Source organism: Triticum aestivum, chromosome 6D (genome assembly GCF_018294505.1).
Source record: "Triticum aestivum cultivar Chinese Spring chromosome 6D, IWGSC CS RefSeq v2.1, whole genome shotgun sequence".
Classification (NCBI taxonomy): Eukaryota; Viridiplantae; Streptophyta; class Magnoliopsida; order Poales; family Poaceae; genus Triticum; species Triticum aestivum.
The window spans coordinates 474,124,857-474,137,026 of record NC_057811.1 but is presented as its reverse complement, the minus strand read 5'-3'; the positions used below and the strand labels follow the sequence as shown (position 1 = coordinate 474,137,026).

The window sequence follows — 12,170 nt, the reverse complement described above, 5'->3', positions numbered from 1 at the left end:
GTGTAGGAGACAAGCGGGTACCTAGACCTAGAGTACCTCATGATGTTTCAGCTAAGACAAAAGCAACTTGTACAATTTTGACGTTGTGTTGCTAGAACTCAATTCCTAACTAGGAAGAAGTCGCTATGCTTCAATGGGCATGAGGAGGACAAGAGTCCGATGTCACCTTCATGGTGGCCATGAAGGCCGGGGGCACGATGAGCTCTTGGACTAGCAAGTGAGGAAGGAGATGGGACCCGAGGTACATGAAGAGGTCACACTCTTTGTGACACAGTAGTGACCATGAGGAGGGAGGAGCAATTGTTGATGAAGGACGTCATAGAGAGGAAACATTGACAACCATGGGGTCATGATGGTGGTGATTTGGAGAGCAGGGAGAGGTATCACTTGCTTGGCGGGAGGAATAAGGAGATGTAGGTTATAAGTTCAGACCTCAAGACATCATTGATCTTGAAGGGCGTAATACATCATTTTTAGCTTGTAGATCGTGGTACTCCCTCCATTCAGGTATGTAAGGCTGACACGGGTTTTTAGGTCTTCAATTTGAGTAGCGAAATGTGTGTAATATGTCACCAATAGTATATGTTTAAAAACTTTCTTCGACAATGAATCCAATAATGTATTTTTACTTTTTAGTCACATATAACACACGTTCTCCTTCATAGATTGCTTGAAACTTCTCAAGGTTAAGAATCTCCAACGCCCCACCATTGGTGGAGCGACGGACACTCTCCTAATTAATCTTGTAAACTTCTTTCATATTACAATCGGACAGCACACCACCACACCGACGCACATGTGTGGCATTATCTTGGCTGACTTGGCTGACTTGTGCCGAGATGGTTATGCTAGACTAGAGGCTAGGGTGATGTTTCCTCAAGCATATGACCTTGTAATCTGTCCCGGTAGCTTAGGTGGGTGGTGTGCCTTGCCTGCAGAGCTACAAGATACTGATTCCTCCTTTCATGTGCTACACATTCACGGCCTCTCCAGGCTACTCTTGATTGGCAATCAAACGCCCTCGCCTAACTAGCTAGCACTTTGCTATATATACACCCCGAGCTGTGTCTGCACAGAACACAACACCACAGACACAGAGGCAGAGAAGAGCAGAGCAGCCAAGCAAAGTGAGAGACCAAGAGAGATGGCTACGTCCAAGGCATTCCCAGCTCTGGTCCTTCTGGCGCTGGTCTGCGGCCAGCTCGTGGTCGGCGGCCATGCCCAGGCGTACATCGGAGGGGGAGGATCTGCTGCCGGACTGCGGCCACCGACTTCCACCACTACCCATGGCCACTCCTCCACCATTGGTAATCTATAGCTGCTACCAATCTCTCATGATTTTAGTATGTACTCTCTGGCTCTGCACACAACATCGTGTTATCGATATTCTACTTCTCCGTTTGCTTGCCATTGATAAACCATTTCATTTTCATGTCATGTCATGACATGTAACCTGTCCCTGGTTCTGACTCTTGTTTGTTTGCATGGTCTGGGAATATGGCAGGAGGATACGACGGAGCTGCATGGCCTTCAGCCATGGAAGAAGACAAGGCCTTCATGGTCAACAGCCTGCCGGCGCACGACCGCCCAGTACCTGTCCTGTCTACCGGTCACTAGTCCGTCTAGGCAACGCAGCTGAGCTTGAGATCAGCCGCCCAGTGGCCAGCACTAATAACAAGAATAAATTTGTGTGAAGTTGTCCTGTTTGCAGGGTGACTCTGTTTCTACCATCATCATCAGGGGTATAAAAGCAGAGTACCACTGAACTAGTACTGATAATGTACTGTTGAGAATGTTGTGACTTCAGAGAGCCATCAAGGGAACACATATAAGTTTATCCCAAAGTTTCATTTACTTCTTACCGAAAAACAAATAAAAGTACTGTTGAGAAAGTTGGGACTTCACAGTGGTTTCAAGGGAACATATATAAGTTTGTCCCGAAATTTCGTTTACATCTTACCATAAACACAATATGAATGTATCTCAATCATGCACGAACGTTTTCGATCTTGCACTGTTGTAATTAAAACCGTACATGGTTGAAACTACAACGACCTCTCGAACGAAACAATGTGGATCACTTCTCCTTGAGTTAGGTAAAGACTGCTGGAATTTTGTCAATTTTAGGCCAGCCCAATAGCAGTTTTAAAATTCCTAATAAATTCTAAAGACCCACGCAGCCCATTCGTGCAAGGCAAGAAGAGTTCCACATTGCTAGTTTGGTGGGAGTTGGACCTCCTTATAAGGGAGGTTGTTCCCGCACATGTATGCGCATGAGAACAAGAGGGACATTCACACGCGCTCCTCCGCTGTCCGCCTCGCCTCGCCGAGAATAAGCCGAGCCGATGTCTAAATTTTTGCCACATACGAAAGTTGAAAAGTTTTTTGCTATAGTGGAGTTGAATGCGAACGGTGCATCCCTTCAAAGAGGTCGCTCCTCTCCAGAGAGACACATCAAAACATCATCTTCCTCTCGCCACCGAGTTTCTAAGCACTGAGCTACTGTTACTTCCCCATGCCGACTTGTGGCATGCACCGCTGGTCGGGACAGTACGCCTCTGAAACCCCTCTTTGAGTCCTTTACGGGAGAAGGGTGATAAGGTTTTTGGAGAGTGCTCTGCGCGACTACTGACCGGTTCATCACGGACCTTCCGGACACCGACGACCACTTCCCCAACGACGACTTCTTCCCCGACGTCGACAACATGGCTGACGAGGACATCGACCCCAAGACCGGTGCTTCTGCCGCTGCTCGTACGTCTTCGTGTTCTCTCTGTTTAAGATCATGCTACAGTTTCTTACTCTAGCCTTTCTTGTTTTAGCCTCTGTTCTGCATATGTTCTATTCTAGTTCACATGTGCAGATGCTATTTGCCTTCTCTTTTTAAATTACATGACTTGTCTCATCTCTACTGTAATAGTCATGTTTTATCTATTATCTCTGTTAATAAAATCATTTGGTATATTGCTCATATTTCCAACAAAGACTCCAAGCATACCCCAAAAAGAAAGGCCGATATATACATCCCAGATAAATAGAGACAGTAATATAATCAACATGCCATGTGGTAGTTAGCGTATTTTCTGTGCTGATCCATTTTAGCTAAGAATCAATCTTGTATTAGGTAAACATCGTAAATATTTACATTTTGTATTTTTCTAGCCATGTGTTCACCCGGTCCACCTGTGCTTTGAAATTCGTTTCAAAGAGAAAACGGAGACCTGCCCATTTGTTACCTTGATAAAGACGGGATTCTCTACTTATATGCAACCCTGGCTTGTACACAGTACACAATGAAAAAAAAAACTGTGTGTAGAGTAAAAATGTATAACAAATTAAGTTTACAGTATGGTTTGATCTAATATAATCTTTTATATCTAAATAGTGGCACCCCACTAGCTGATTTCCCTGCCTTCTCATGAAGCCACATCACCCAAATTGTTCTAGCCGTTGATGCATCATAGATCGGTGGTCTACAGCCGTTTGATTAAGTGTTTGCCAAATTTACTAAGAGTTGCCACTGCTAAATGAACATACTATTTCGTCCTTCAGCCATAGCGCTCGCAGCTGGCCTCCGATTCCATTTCTTGGGCTGGGCGTACACGATTTGGGCAGTAAAAGGCCCATTCGAAGCCCATAGGCATCTATGGTTCAGGATGCTACGAGCCTAGCTACGACCCGCGCTGTTCCATCAAGGATTGCTAAAAAACCCTTCGTTAAGCCACCGCCGCACACATCCCTTCCAGTGACCGCCGCGCGTTGCCTTTCCGCTGCTCCATTGATGAGCATTAACTCCAAATTCGTTCGTCTTCCCCGCTTTTATGTCGCAATTTCTTCCACCTCCGTGCCACAAATGCCATGAAACCGCCTCGCAGCACTCAATTTACGGCCCTCATTATCTTCTACTTAATTACCCTGCAAATGCATGCAAAGTTGTGTTTATAAACCCTCTGTACTGCCATACTCATCGACCACGAACGCCTGCTCGCATCCACATCTGGGAACACGATCTATCTTGGGGTATGGATGGAACTTCATGCAGAAGGGCATCAACATCCTCGAGGGTAAGCCGGAGCCACAGTTCAGCTCCGAGGAATAGATGATGCTATGCACTAAGTCGCCTCCTTCCCCACCTCCCTTCGGCCATGCCTAGGCTTGGCCCGATTTGATCTGATCTGTGTTGATCTAGAGTTTCCGCGCCCCTCCTGTTTGTCTCTTTTGTTGTGCAGCAGGATATACTTGCAGCAGCTGTACGACCAGTACTGCATGTCCGTTGAGGAGTACTCCCTCCGTCTGAAAATACTTGTCATCAAAATGGATAAAAGGAGATGTATCTATATCTAAATAGGGGCACCCCACTAGCTGATTTTTCTGCCTTCTCATGAAGCCACATCACCCAAATTGTTATAGCCGTTGATGCATCATAGATCGGTGGTCTACAGCCGTTTGATTAAGTGTTTGCCAAATTTACTAAGAGTTGCCACCGCTAAGTGAACATACCGTTTCGTCCTTCAGCCATAACGCTCGCAGCTGGCGTCCAATTCCATTTCTTGGGCTGGGCGTACACGATTTAGACACTAAAAGGCCCATTCGAAGCCCATAGGCATCTATGGTTCAGGATGCTACAAGCCTACGACCCGCACTGTTCCGTCAAGGATTGCTAAAAAAAACCTTCGTCAAGCCACCGCCGCACACATCCCTTCCAGTGACCGCCGCGCGTTGCCTTTCCGCTGCTCCATTGATGAGCATTAACTCCAAATTCGTTCGTCTTCCCCGCTTTTATGTCGCAATTTCTTCCACCTCCGTGCCACAAATGCCATGAAACCGCCTCGCAGCACTCAATTTACGGCCCTCATTATCTTCTACTTAATTACCCTGCAAATGCATGCAAAGTTGTGTTTATAAACCCTCTGTACTGCCATACTCATCGACCACGAACGCCTGCTCGCATCCACATCTGGGAACACGATCTATCTTGGGGTATGGATGGAACTTCATGCAGAAGGGCATCAACATCCTCGAGGGTAAGCCGGAGCCACAGTTCAGCTCCGAGGAATAGATGATGCTATGCACTAAGTCGCCTCCTTCCCCACCTCCCTTCGGCCATGCCTAGGCTTGGCCCGATTTGATCTGATCTGTGTTGATCTAGAGTTTCCGCGCCCCTCCTGTTTGTCTCTTTTGTTGTGCAGCAGGATATACTTGCAGCAGCTGTACGACCAGTACTGCATGTCCGTTGAGGAGTACTCCCTCCGTCCGAAAATACTTGTCATCAAAATGGATAAAAGGAGATGTATCTATATCTAAATAGGGGCACCCCACTAGCTGATTTTTCTGCCTTCTCATGAAGCCACATCACCCAAATTGTTATAGCCGTTGATGCATCATAGATCGGTGGTCTACAGCCGTTTGATTAAGTGTTTGCCAAATTTACTAAGAGTTGCCACCGCTAAGTGAACATACCGTTTCGTCCTTCAGCCATAACGCTCGCAGCTGGCGTCCAATTCCATTTCTTGGGCTGGGCGTACACGATTTAGACACTAAAAGGCCCATTCGAAGCCCATAGGCATCTATGGTTCAGGATGCTACAAGCCTACGACCCGCACTGTTCCGTCAAGGATTGCTAAAAAAACCTTCGTCAAGCCACCGCCGCACACATCCCTTCCAGTGACCGCCGCGCGTTGCCTTTCCGCTGCTCCATTGATGAGCATTAACTCCAAATTCGTTCGTCTTCCCCGCTTTTATGTCGCAATTTCTTCCACCTCCGTGCCACAAGTGCCATGAAACCGCCTCGCAGCACTCAATTTACGGCCCTCATTATCTTCTACTTAATTACCCTGCAAATGCATGCAAAGTTGTGTTTATAAACCCTCTGTACTGCCATACTCATCGACCACGAACGCCTGCTCGCATCCACATCTGGGAACACGATCTATCTTGGGGTATGGATGGAACTTCATGCAGAAGGGCATCAACATCCTCGAGGGTAAGCCGGAGCCACAGTTCAGCTCCGAGGAATAGATGATGCTATGCACTAAGTCGCCTCCTTCCCCACCTCCCTTCGGCCATGCCTAGGCTTGGCCCGATTTGATCTGATCTGTGTTGATCTAGAGTTTCCGCGCCCCTCCTGTTTGTCTCTTTTGTTGTGCAGCAGGATATACTTGCAGCAGCTGTACGACCAGTACTGCATGTCCGTTGAGGAGTACTCCCTCCGTCTGAAAATACTTGTCATCAAAATGGATAAAAGGAGATGTATCTATATCTAAATAGGGGCACCCCACTAGCTGATTTTTCTGCCTTCTCATGAAGCCACATCACCCAAATTGTTATAGCCGTTGATGCATCATAGATCGGTGGTCTACAGCCGTTTGATTAAGTGTTTGCCAAATTTACTAAGAGTTGCCACCGCTAAGTGAACATACCGTTTCGTCCTTCAGCCATAACGCTCGCAGCTGGCGTCCAATTCCATTTCTTGGGCTGGGCGTACACGATTTAGACACTAAAAGGCCCATTCGAAGCCCATAGGCATCTATGGTTCAGGATGCTACAAGCCTACGACCCGCACTGTTCCGTCAAGGATTGCTAAAAAAAACCTTCGTCAAGCCACCGCCGCACACATCCCTTCCAGTGACCGCCGCGCGTTGCCTTTCCGCTGCTCCATTGATGAGCATTAACTCCAAATTCGTTCGTCTTCCCCGCTTTTATGTCGCAATTTCTTCCACCTCCGTGCCACAAATGCCATGAAACCGCCTCGCAGCACTCAATTTACGGCCCTCATTATCTTCTACTTAATTACCCTGCAAATGCGTGCAAAGTTGTGTTTACTAGACGAATGCCCCGCACGTTGTTGCGACAGTTTGTATGAAATAAAATTTGTGATGTACGAATCAACATAGCTAGTGTCTTTACGATTTCTCATGTATCATGATAATTTTTTATCAATATTTTTAATAAAATAAATGTACATCTTTATGTATAAGTGCATAATTGGATGGAAACAAAACAAAATGTGCATCCATGCGTCACTTCCTTTCACATAGCACGGGAGTATGAGTTGCGTGCATGCATCAGTTTTTGTATTGATTAAAACACTCTTTAGGAGTCAATTACTACTTGCACTTCATGCATGCGTCGGTGGCTCTTAATGTGTAGATCCAATGGCTATTATAGTCTAATCAAGTATATCCAACGGCTAAATTAATTTGGGTGATGTGGCTTAAGGAGAGGCGAGAGAATTCCCAGTAGTGGGGCTAGCTATTTAGATATAGTAGATAAACCCTCTGTAGTGAGAGCGGCGTAACTGAGAGCGGGACCATCTGCACACTTAATCCTAGTCGTAGGTCCACCTCCAGGGATCTGAGCTAGTGGGCCTGTCATGACAGATCCGCGTCTCAGGAAAAGGGGTCGACCGCCGGAAATACGATGTGGAACAGTGGTATACAATCGGCCCCGCGTCGCGTTTTAGGAAACAGAGTGACGGCGACGAGCCGTACCGTGGCTCGCGTCCGTACGCAAAACTGTGCGGTGGATCAGAATGTGTACACGCTGTTAGGTTGCAAGGCAGCGCCGTCATGATTCAGTAATTAGTGTCAGAAGACGATGAAGTGTGGCCCTGTGGGGCATCTGAAATATCTCGGCCCCCTCGTCAGTTCGACCTTTTTCCATTCCCTCCTCCTCCCAGCTCGTCGGCGGAAGGTCAAAAAATGGCGGCGGCGAGCAGTATGGGGGATGGTTCTGGCCTGCCTCGCCTGCCCGACAACGGACTCGAGTTTCTGCCGGATCCAGTTGACAGGTAATTGCTCCCTCGTATTCTTCTGTTCTTTTCGCTCTGCATATGCACGAGCGGGCTATGGAGAAAACGGTCCTTCGATTTGTTGAGGATGTTGTGGATTTCCGCTCAGGGAGGTGGCCGCGGACGTGGAGCAGCCAGATCCGTCGGTGATGAGGGGCGTCGTGCCGTCGGACACGACCGAAGCCCACTCCTCATGCGCGGTTGTGGTTGGACACCTCGACGGCGCTGCTGAGCGCCGGAATTCCGGTGGAGTCGACAACCCAGTCCGTGGAATCGACCGGGAAGGTGAACCCCAGAGGCGTCGATGTGGACCAGAAGGTAAAAAATAAAATTAGTGTTCTTTCTGACGGTATGGTTTTGATTCTTGCAAGTGATGTCACATATTTGTGTATGACAATAGATGTCTGAAGCTATGATTACTAGTATCAGCTGGCTGCCCTCTAATTTTTGTGGTCATACGAACGTGAAATGGTGATTGATATGTACAATTAGCATATATTGTTTTTAGATGGATCATGTCATACATCCACCAATATACCCTGGTAAAGAAAAATATTGTGCCGAACGAAGCATCTAAAATGTTTGAATATAAATTGCAGGTTTAGAGTTGGCCGTGCACATCTGGATAGAGCAGTTTTCCCTGGTAGAGTCACTCCGCTGGAAGAAACGATCAGAGGTATGCTGATATGCCATCGGACAATAGTGAAGCAAGAGATTGGGATGAGTTTTGACTCCCTGGTGGAAGCCTACCATTTATATAACCTGTACTCTTGGGAGCTTTTGGATTTGGTATAAGATATGGCAACAGTCGTCTGAACACCAAGCAGACAAAGTGTATGCAGGAGATCATTTGTGGATGCTCTGTTAGCACTCAAATACAGAAAATCACAAGCATAGTTTTTGTGTGGCTTGCACTGAATTTCACTTCTAAGCTGAACAAAAAATAATTTTCATTTGCAGGGAAGCCCGAGCAGTAACAACCAGTATTGCCGACGCGAGTGCCCTGCAATGATCCGATTTCTTAGAGTTGCGGACAATGGATGGTTTCATCACTGAGCACCGGGCAAAGCCACAACCATTCATTATCCCTTGCTTGTGGTGAAAAGGTTCATTGGCCGTCGCACAACCACATATATGGGTACACAAAAGATTAGGTGAAGCAGCTTAGGAGGAACAATGTGAACGTCAACAAGGTGTACAACATAGTTGGCAGCTTCTTCCGTTCATCTCAGAATGTGCCCTTCACAAAGGGGTTACTCCGGAATCTGTGTGGCCAAATAAGTTGGGACCAGGCTAACAATGATATGAACAAGACTCTTGTTGTGTTCAAAGAGGTACAGCACAACGACCTAGAGTTTTCCAAGGGGATGAGGATAGCAGAATCAAGAACCTGATGCGGACAAATGGAAACAACAAGTGCAGTACAAATTTTTCGGTGATGTCGTCACATTCAACACAATGTATCGGACTAATCTGTATGACATGCCTTTTGGGTTGTTCGTTCGTGCGAACAATCACTTACAGAGCGTTATCCTAGCTGGTGTCTTGATGCGTGACGAGCAAGTCAAGAGTTTCCAGTGGGTGTGTTATCTGAATTCATCAACATGATGGGGGGGGGGGGGGGGGGGGTAACATCCGCAAGCAAGTAATATATGAATTGTACATGCAGATAACTATTTGTGCTATTGATCAATTGTAGTTCAAGCGAGAGCCATGGAAGTTGCAATCAAGACGGAGTTGCCCGAGACTATCCACAGGTGGTGCAAATGTCATGTTCTTAAGAAAGCAATGGAACACCTGGGTCCGTTATACACCAGCAAGAGGGAGTTCAGGTCTGAATTCCACAAAGTAGTGAATCACATGCCAAGTGTGGAGGAATTTGAGACTGCATGGGGCATGCTGATTGGCAAGTACAATTTTGAAGTCCCACCATTACATGACACAACTTTATGAGATACAGCAGAAGTGGGCAAAGCCGTTCGTGCGGCAGATGACAGTACATGAGGCTGAATTTGACCGAGAATCAGACGAGAGCTGCCAAGAGAAGAGGACAAGGATTGTAAGCGACTTTTCTATACATGCTTCATGTCGTAGTACACATATATGTGGCCTGAGATGCCTGGTATACAAGGTGACCATGTCAGATGATGGCAAGTGGTTTGAATGTGAGTGCGGTCAATTTGCCCACATGAGGATGCTGTGCTGCCATGCATTGAAGGTATTTTCTGTTTGCAATCATCATCACTAGTTTGCTGTCTATGATTTTGGTTTAACTAACTGCACTTATCCTCGCTCATGTTTTCAGGTGATGGATTATGTCGGCGAAGGAAATAATCATGGAGGCATCATCGCTGGCTGAATCAAGGGATGGGCTAGGCTTTGAGGGCAGGCAAGCTGCTGACTCAAATCGCAATAACATTGGATTGGCGGGTGCAATCATCAACGGCGAGGGAGAAATGTTTGACAATGAGAACAGCGTGACCCTTTCTGGCAATTGGGATGCATTCGCTGGATTGTCGGCTTCGAGCAAGAAACATGGTGCCGGGTGACCTGCTCAAGCAGAGAAAAGGTGCCATACAAGGGGTCGATCAAGTGGACGAGGTTCTGCAGTATCTCCAAACTAACAGGTCATAAGAAGACTACCTGCCCAGTGATGTGCCAAAGCAGCCTTGCAAGCCTGCAACCTCCAAGAATTGTAGCATTGTAGGCCGCTGTCGCACCTCGTGCACCAGGTCGCTGGCGCCAATGTATCTTAAAGACTTCGGACAAGCATGTTTTCGAGGATTTTCTAGTACGTGATTTATTGTTTGACACCATGCTTTGTTCCTCTTGAGTGTAAACTAGTTGTATTTCAAACGATGTTGAGCCATTTTCATGTGGTAGTTGGTTTCCTTGACACTGATATCAACTGTTGACAAATATGAATGGGCGTTCTATTTTTTTACCAACTACACTTTGCTGTTATCATTTCGCTGTACCCAGATTATTGTCTGGTGGACTAATATTCAGTGAGCTTGAATCATCTGGTACCGGCGGTGATGCTGGAATTAACTTACATGGAGCTCTGTGATTACATGTGTCTGCGCTTGTTTGTCCAGCTAGACGCACACATGCCCCTTGTGAATTCAAATTTCAAAAACAGGGGTTCCGGCAGGGCGCGGCCTCCTTACTTAAGAAGTTGAAGCGATAGGGTCTGGGGCAGGAGTTGCTGCTCTGTTCCAGAAAAGTGGAGCAAAGTGCAAAGCCATGGCGCCGATCTGGGACGGGCATCAGGATCTGAGTTCTGCAAGCGTGGTTCATCAGACCACGTGCGTGGGTGTTGCCGAGCCGAAGGTAGTGGACTTGTCCTGCATCCCAGTTCATCATTGTCTCTCGGTGATTTTGTATTGACATTCTTTTCTTTTCTTTTTCTTTTTTTGAATCAACATCCCTGCATCCCAGTTCATCCTTGTATCGACATTCCTTCTGGGTGTACTTGAGTACCCAGCGACTGTTTTTTTTAGAATCACCTAGTGACTGGTAGGTGGCCGTTTGTTGCGGGCGTCACCAAGCGGTACATGCAGGCTCAGAAAAATAGCTGATCCATCCAATATTATCCCGTACCGGGCTGGCGGAGTTATTGGACAGCAAATTAATGCGTCGGGCCCATCGAGGAATACTGGCACAATACGGTTGCTGCCTACGAGATAAAATATAGAAAACGCATAGATCCCGAGAAAAGGGGGCGGGCGTGATTTCGGGGCCAGCTGCGATCGGGATCAGATGCGAATTTTCGCTCTGTACTGCCATACTCATCGACCACGAATGCTTGCTCGCATCCACATCTGGGAACACGATCTACCTTGAGGTATGGATGGAACTTCATGCAGAAGGGCATCAACATCCTCGAGGGTAAGCCGGAGCCACAGTTCAGCTCTGAGGAATAGATGATGCTCTGCACTAAGTCGCCTCCTTCCCCACCTTCCTCCGGCCATGCCTAGGCTTGGCCCGATTTGATCTGATCTGTGTTGATCTAGAGTTTCTGCGCCTCTCCTGTTTGTCTCTTTTGTTGTTCAGCAGGATATACTCGCAGCAACTGTACGACCAGTACTGCAAGTCCGTTGAGGAGTACTCCCTCCGTCCGGAGAGAGTACATTTTGATGACAAGTATTTTCCAATTTTATCCATTTTGATGACAAGTATTATCGGACGGAGAGAGTACATCCGAGCAACAGTGAGTTGATTTGCAGCTATTGCTGATACGTGCATGACTGTTGTGTGTTCAGATTATCCCCTGTTTTCTGTATGTGCTGGTGCTGTTGATTTCTGGTCCAATGAACCAAGGAGAATCTGATTGTTTTGGGGTTTCGAACATGCACAGATGGGTTTGCCTTTGTGTACT

At 47.0% G+C, this 12,170-nt stretch overlaps 1 protein-coding gene and 1 long non-coding RNA gene across 2 annotated transcripts; both read left to right on the top strand.

The window, feature by feature from the left end:
• Positions 1–1,094: 1,094 nt before the first annotated feature.
• On the top strand, positions 1,095–1,973 carry LOC123142112 (uncharacterized). The gene is made up of 2 exons (XR_006470530.1): positions 1,095–1,307; positions 1,505–1,973. It is a non-coding gene; the product is annotated as an uncharacterized lncRNA (long non-coding RNA).
• Positions 1,974–7,517: 5,544 nt separating this feature from the next.
• Positions 7,518–10,740, top strand: LOC123146051 (uncharacterized). The gene is made up of 5 exons (XM_044565628.1): positions 7,518–7,789; positions 7,899–8,107; positions 8,389–8,465; positions 8,750–10,007; positions 10,095–10,740. The coding sequence occupies exons 1-4, from the start codon at positions 7,701–7,703 to the stop codon at positions 8,843–8,845; spliced, it is 471 nt and encodes a 156-aa protein (XP_044421563.1). The 5' UTR covers positions 7,518–7,700; the 3' UTR covers positions 8,846–10,007; positions 10,095–10,740.
• Positions 10,741–12,170: the final 1,430 nt, after the last annotated feature.

Excerpts from the sequence above, each read along its gene's own strand:
- LOC123146051 (XM_044565628.1), top strand. The coding sequence starts at position 7,701 with ATGGCGGCGGCGAGCAGTATGGGGGATGGTTCTGGCCTGCCTCGCCTG. Across the intron at positions 7,790-7,898 it reads CTGCCGGATCCAGTTGACAG|GGAGGTGGCCGCGGACGTGG; the intron begins GTAATTGCTCCC and ends ATTTCCGCTCAG. Across the intron at positions 8,108-8,388 it reads GCGTCGATGTGGACCAGAAG|GTTTAGAGTTGGCCGTGCAC; the intron begins GTAAAAAATAAA and ends TATAAATTGCAG.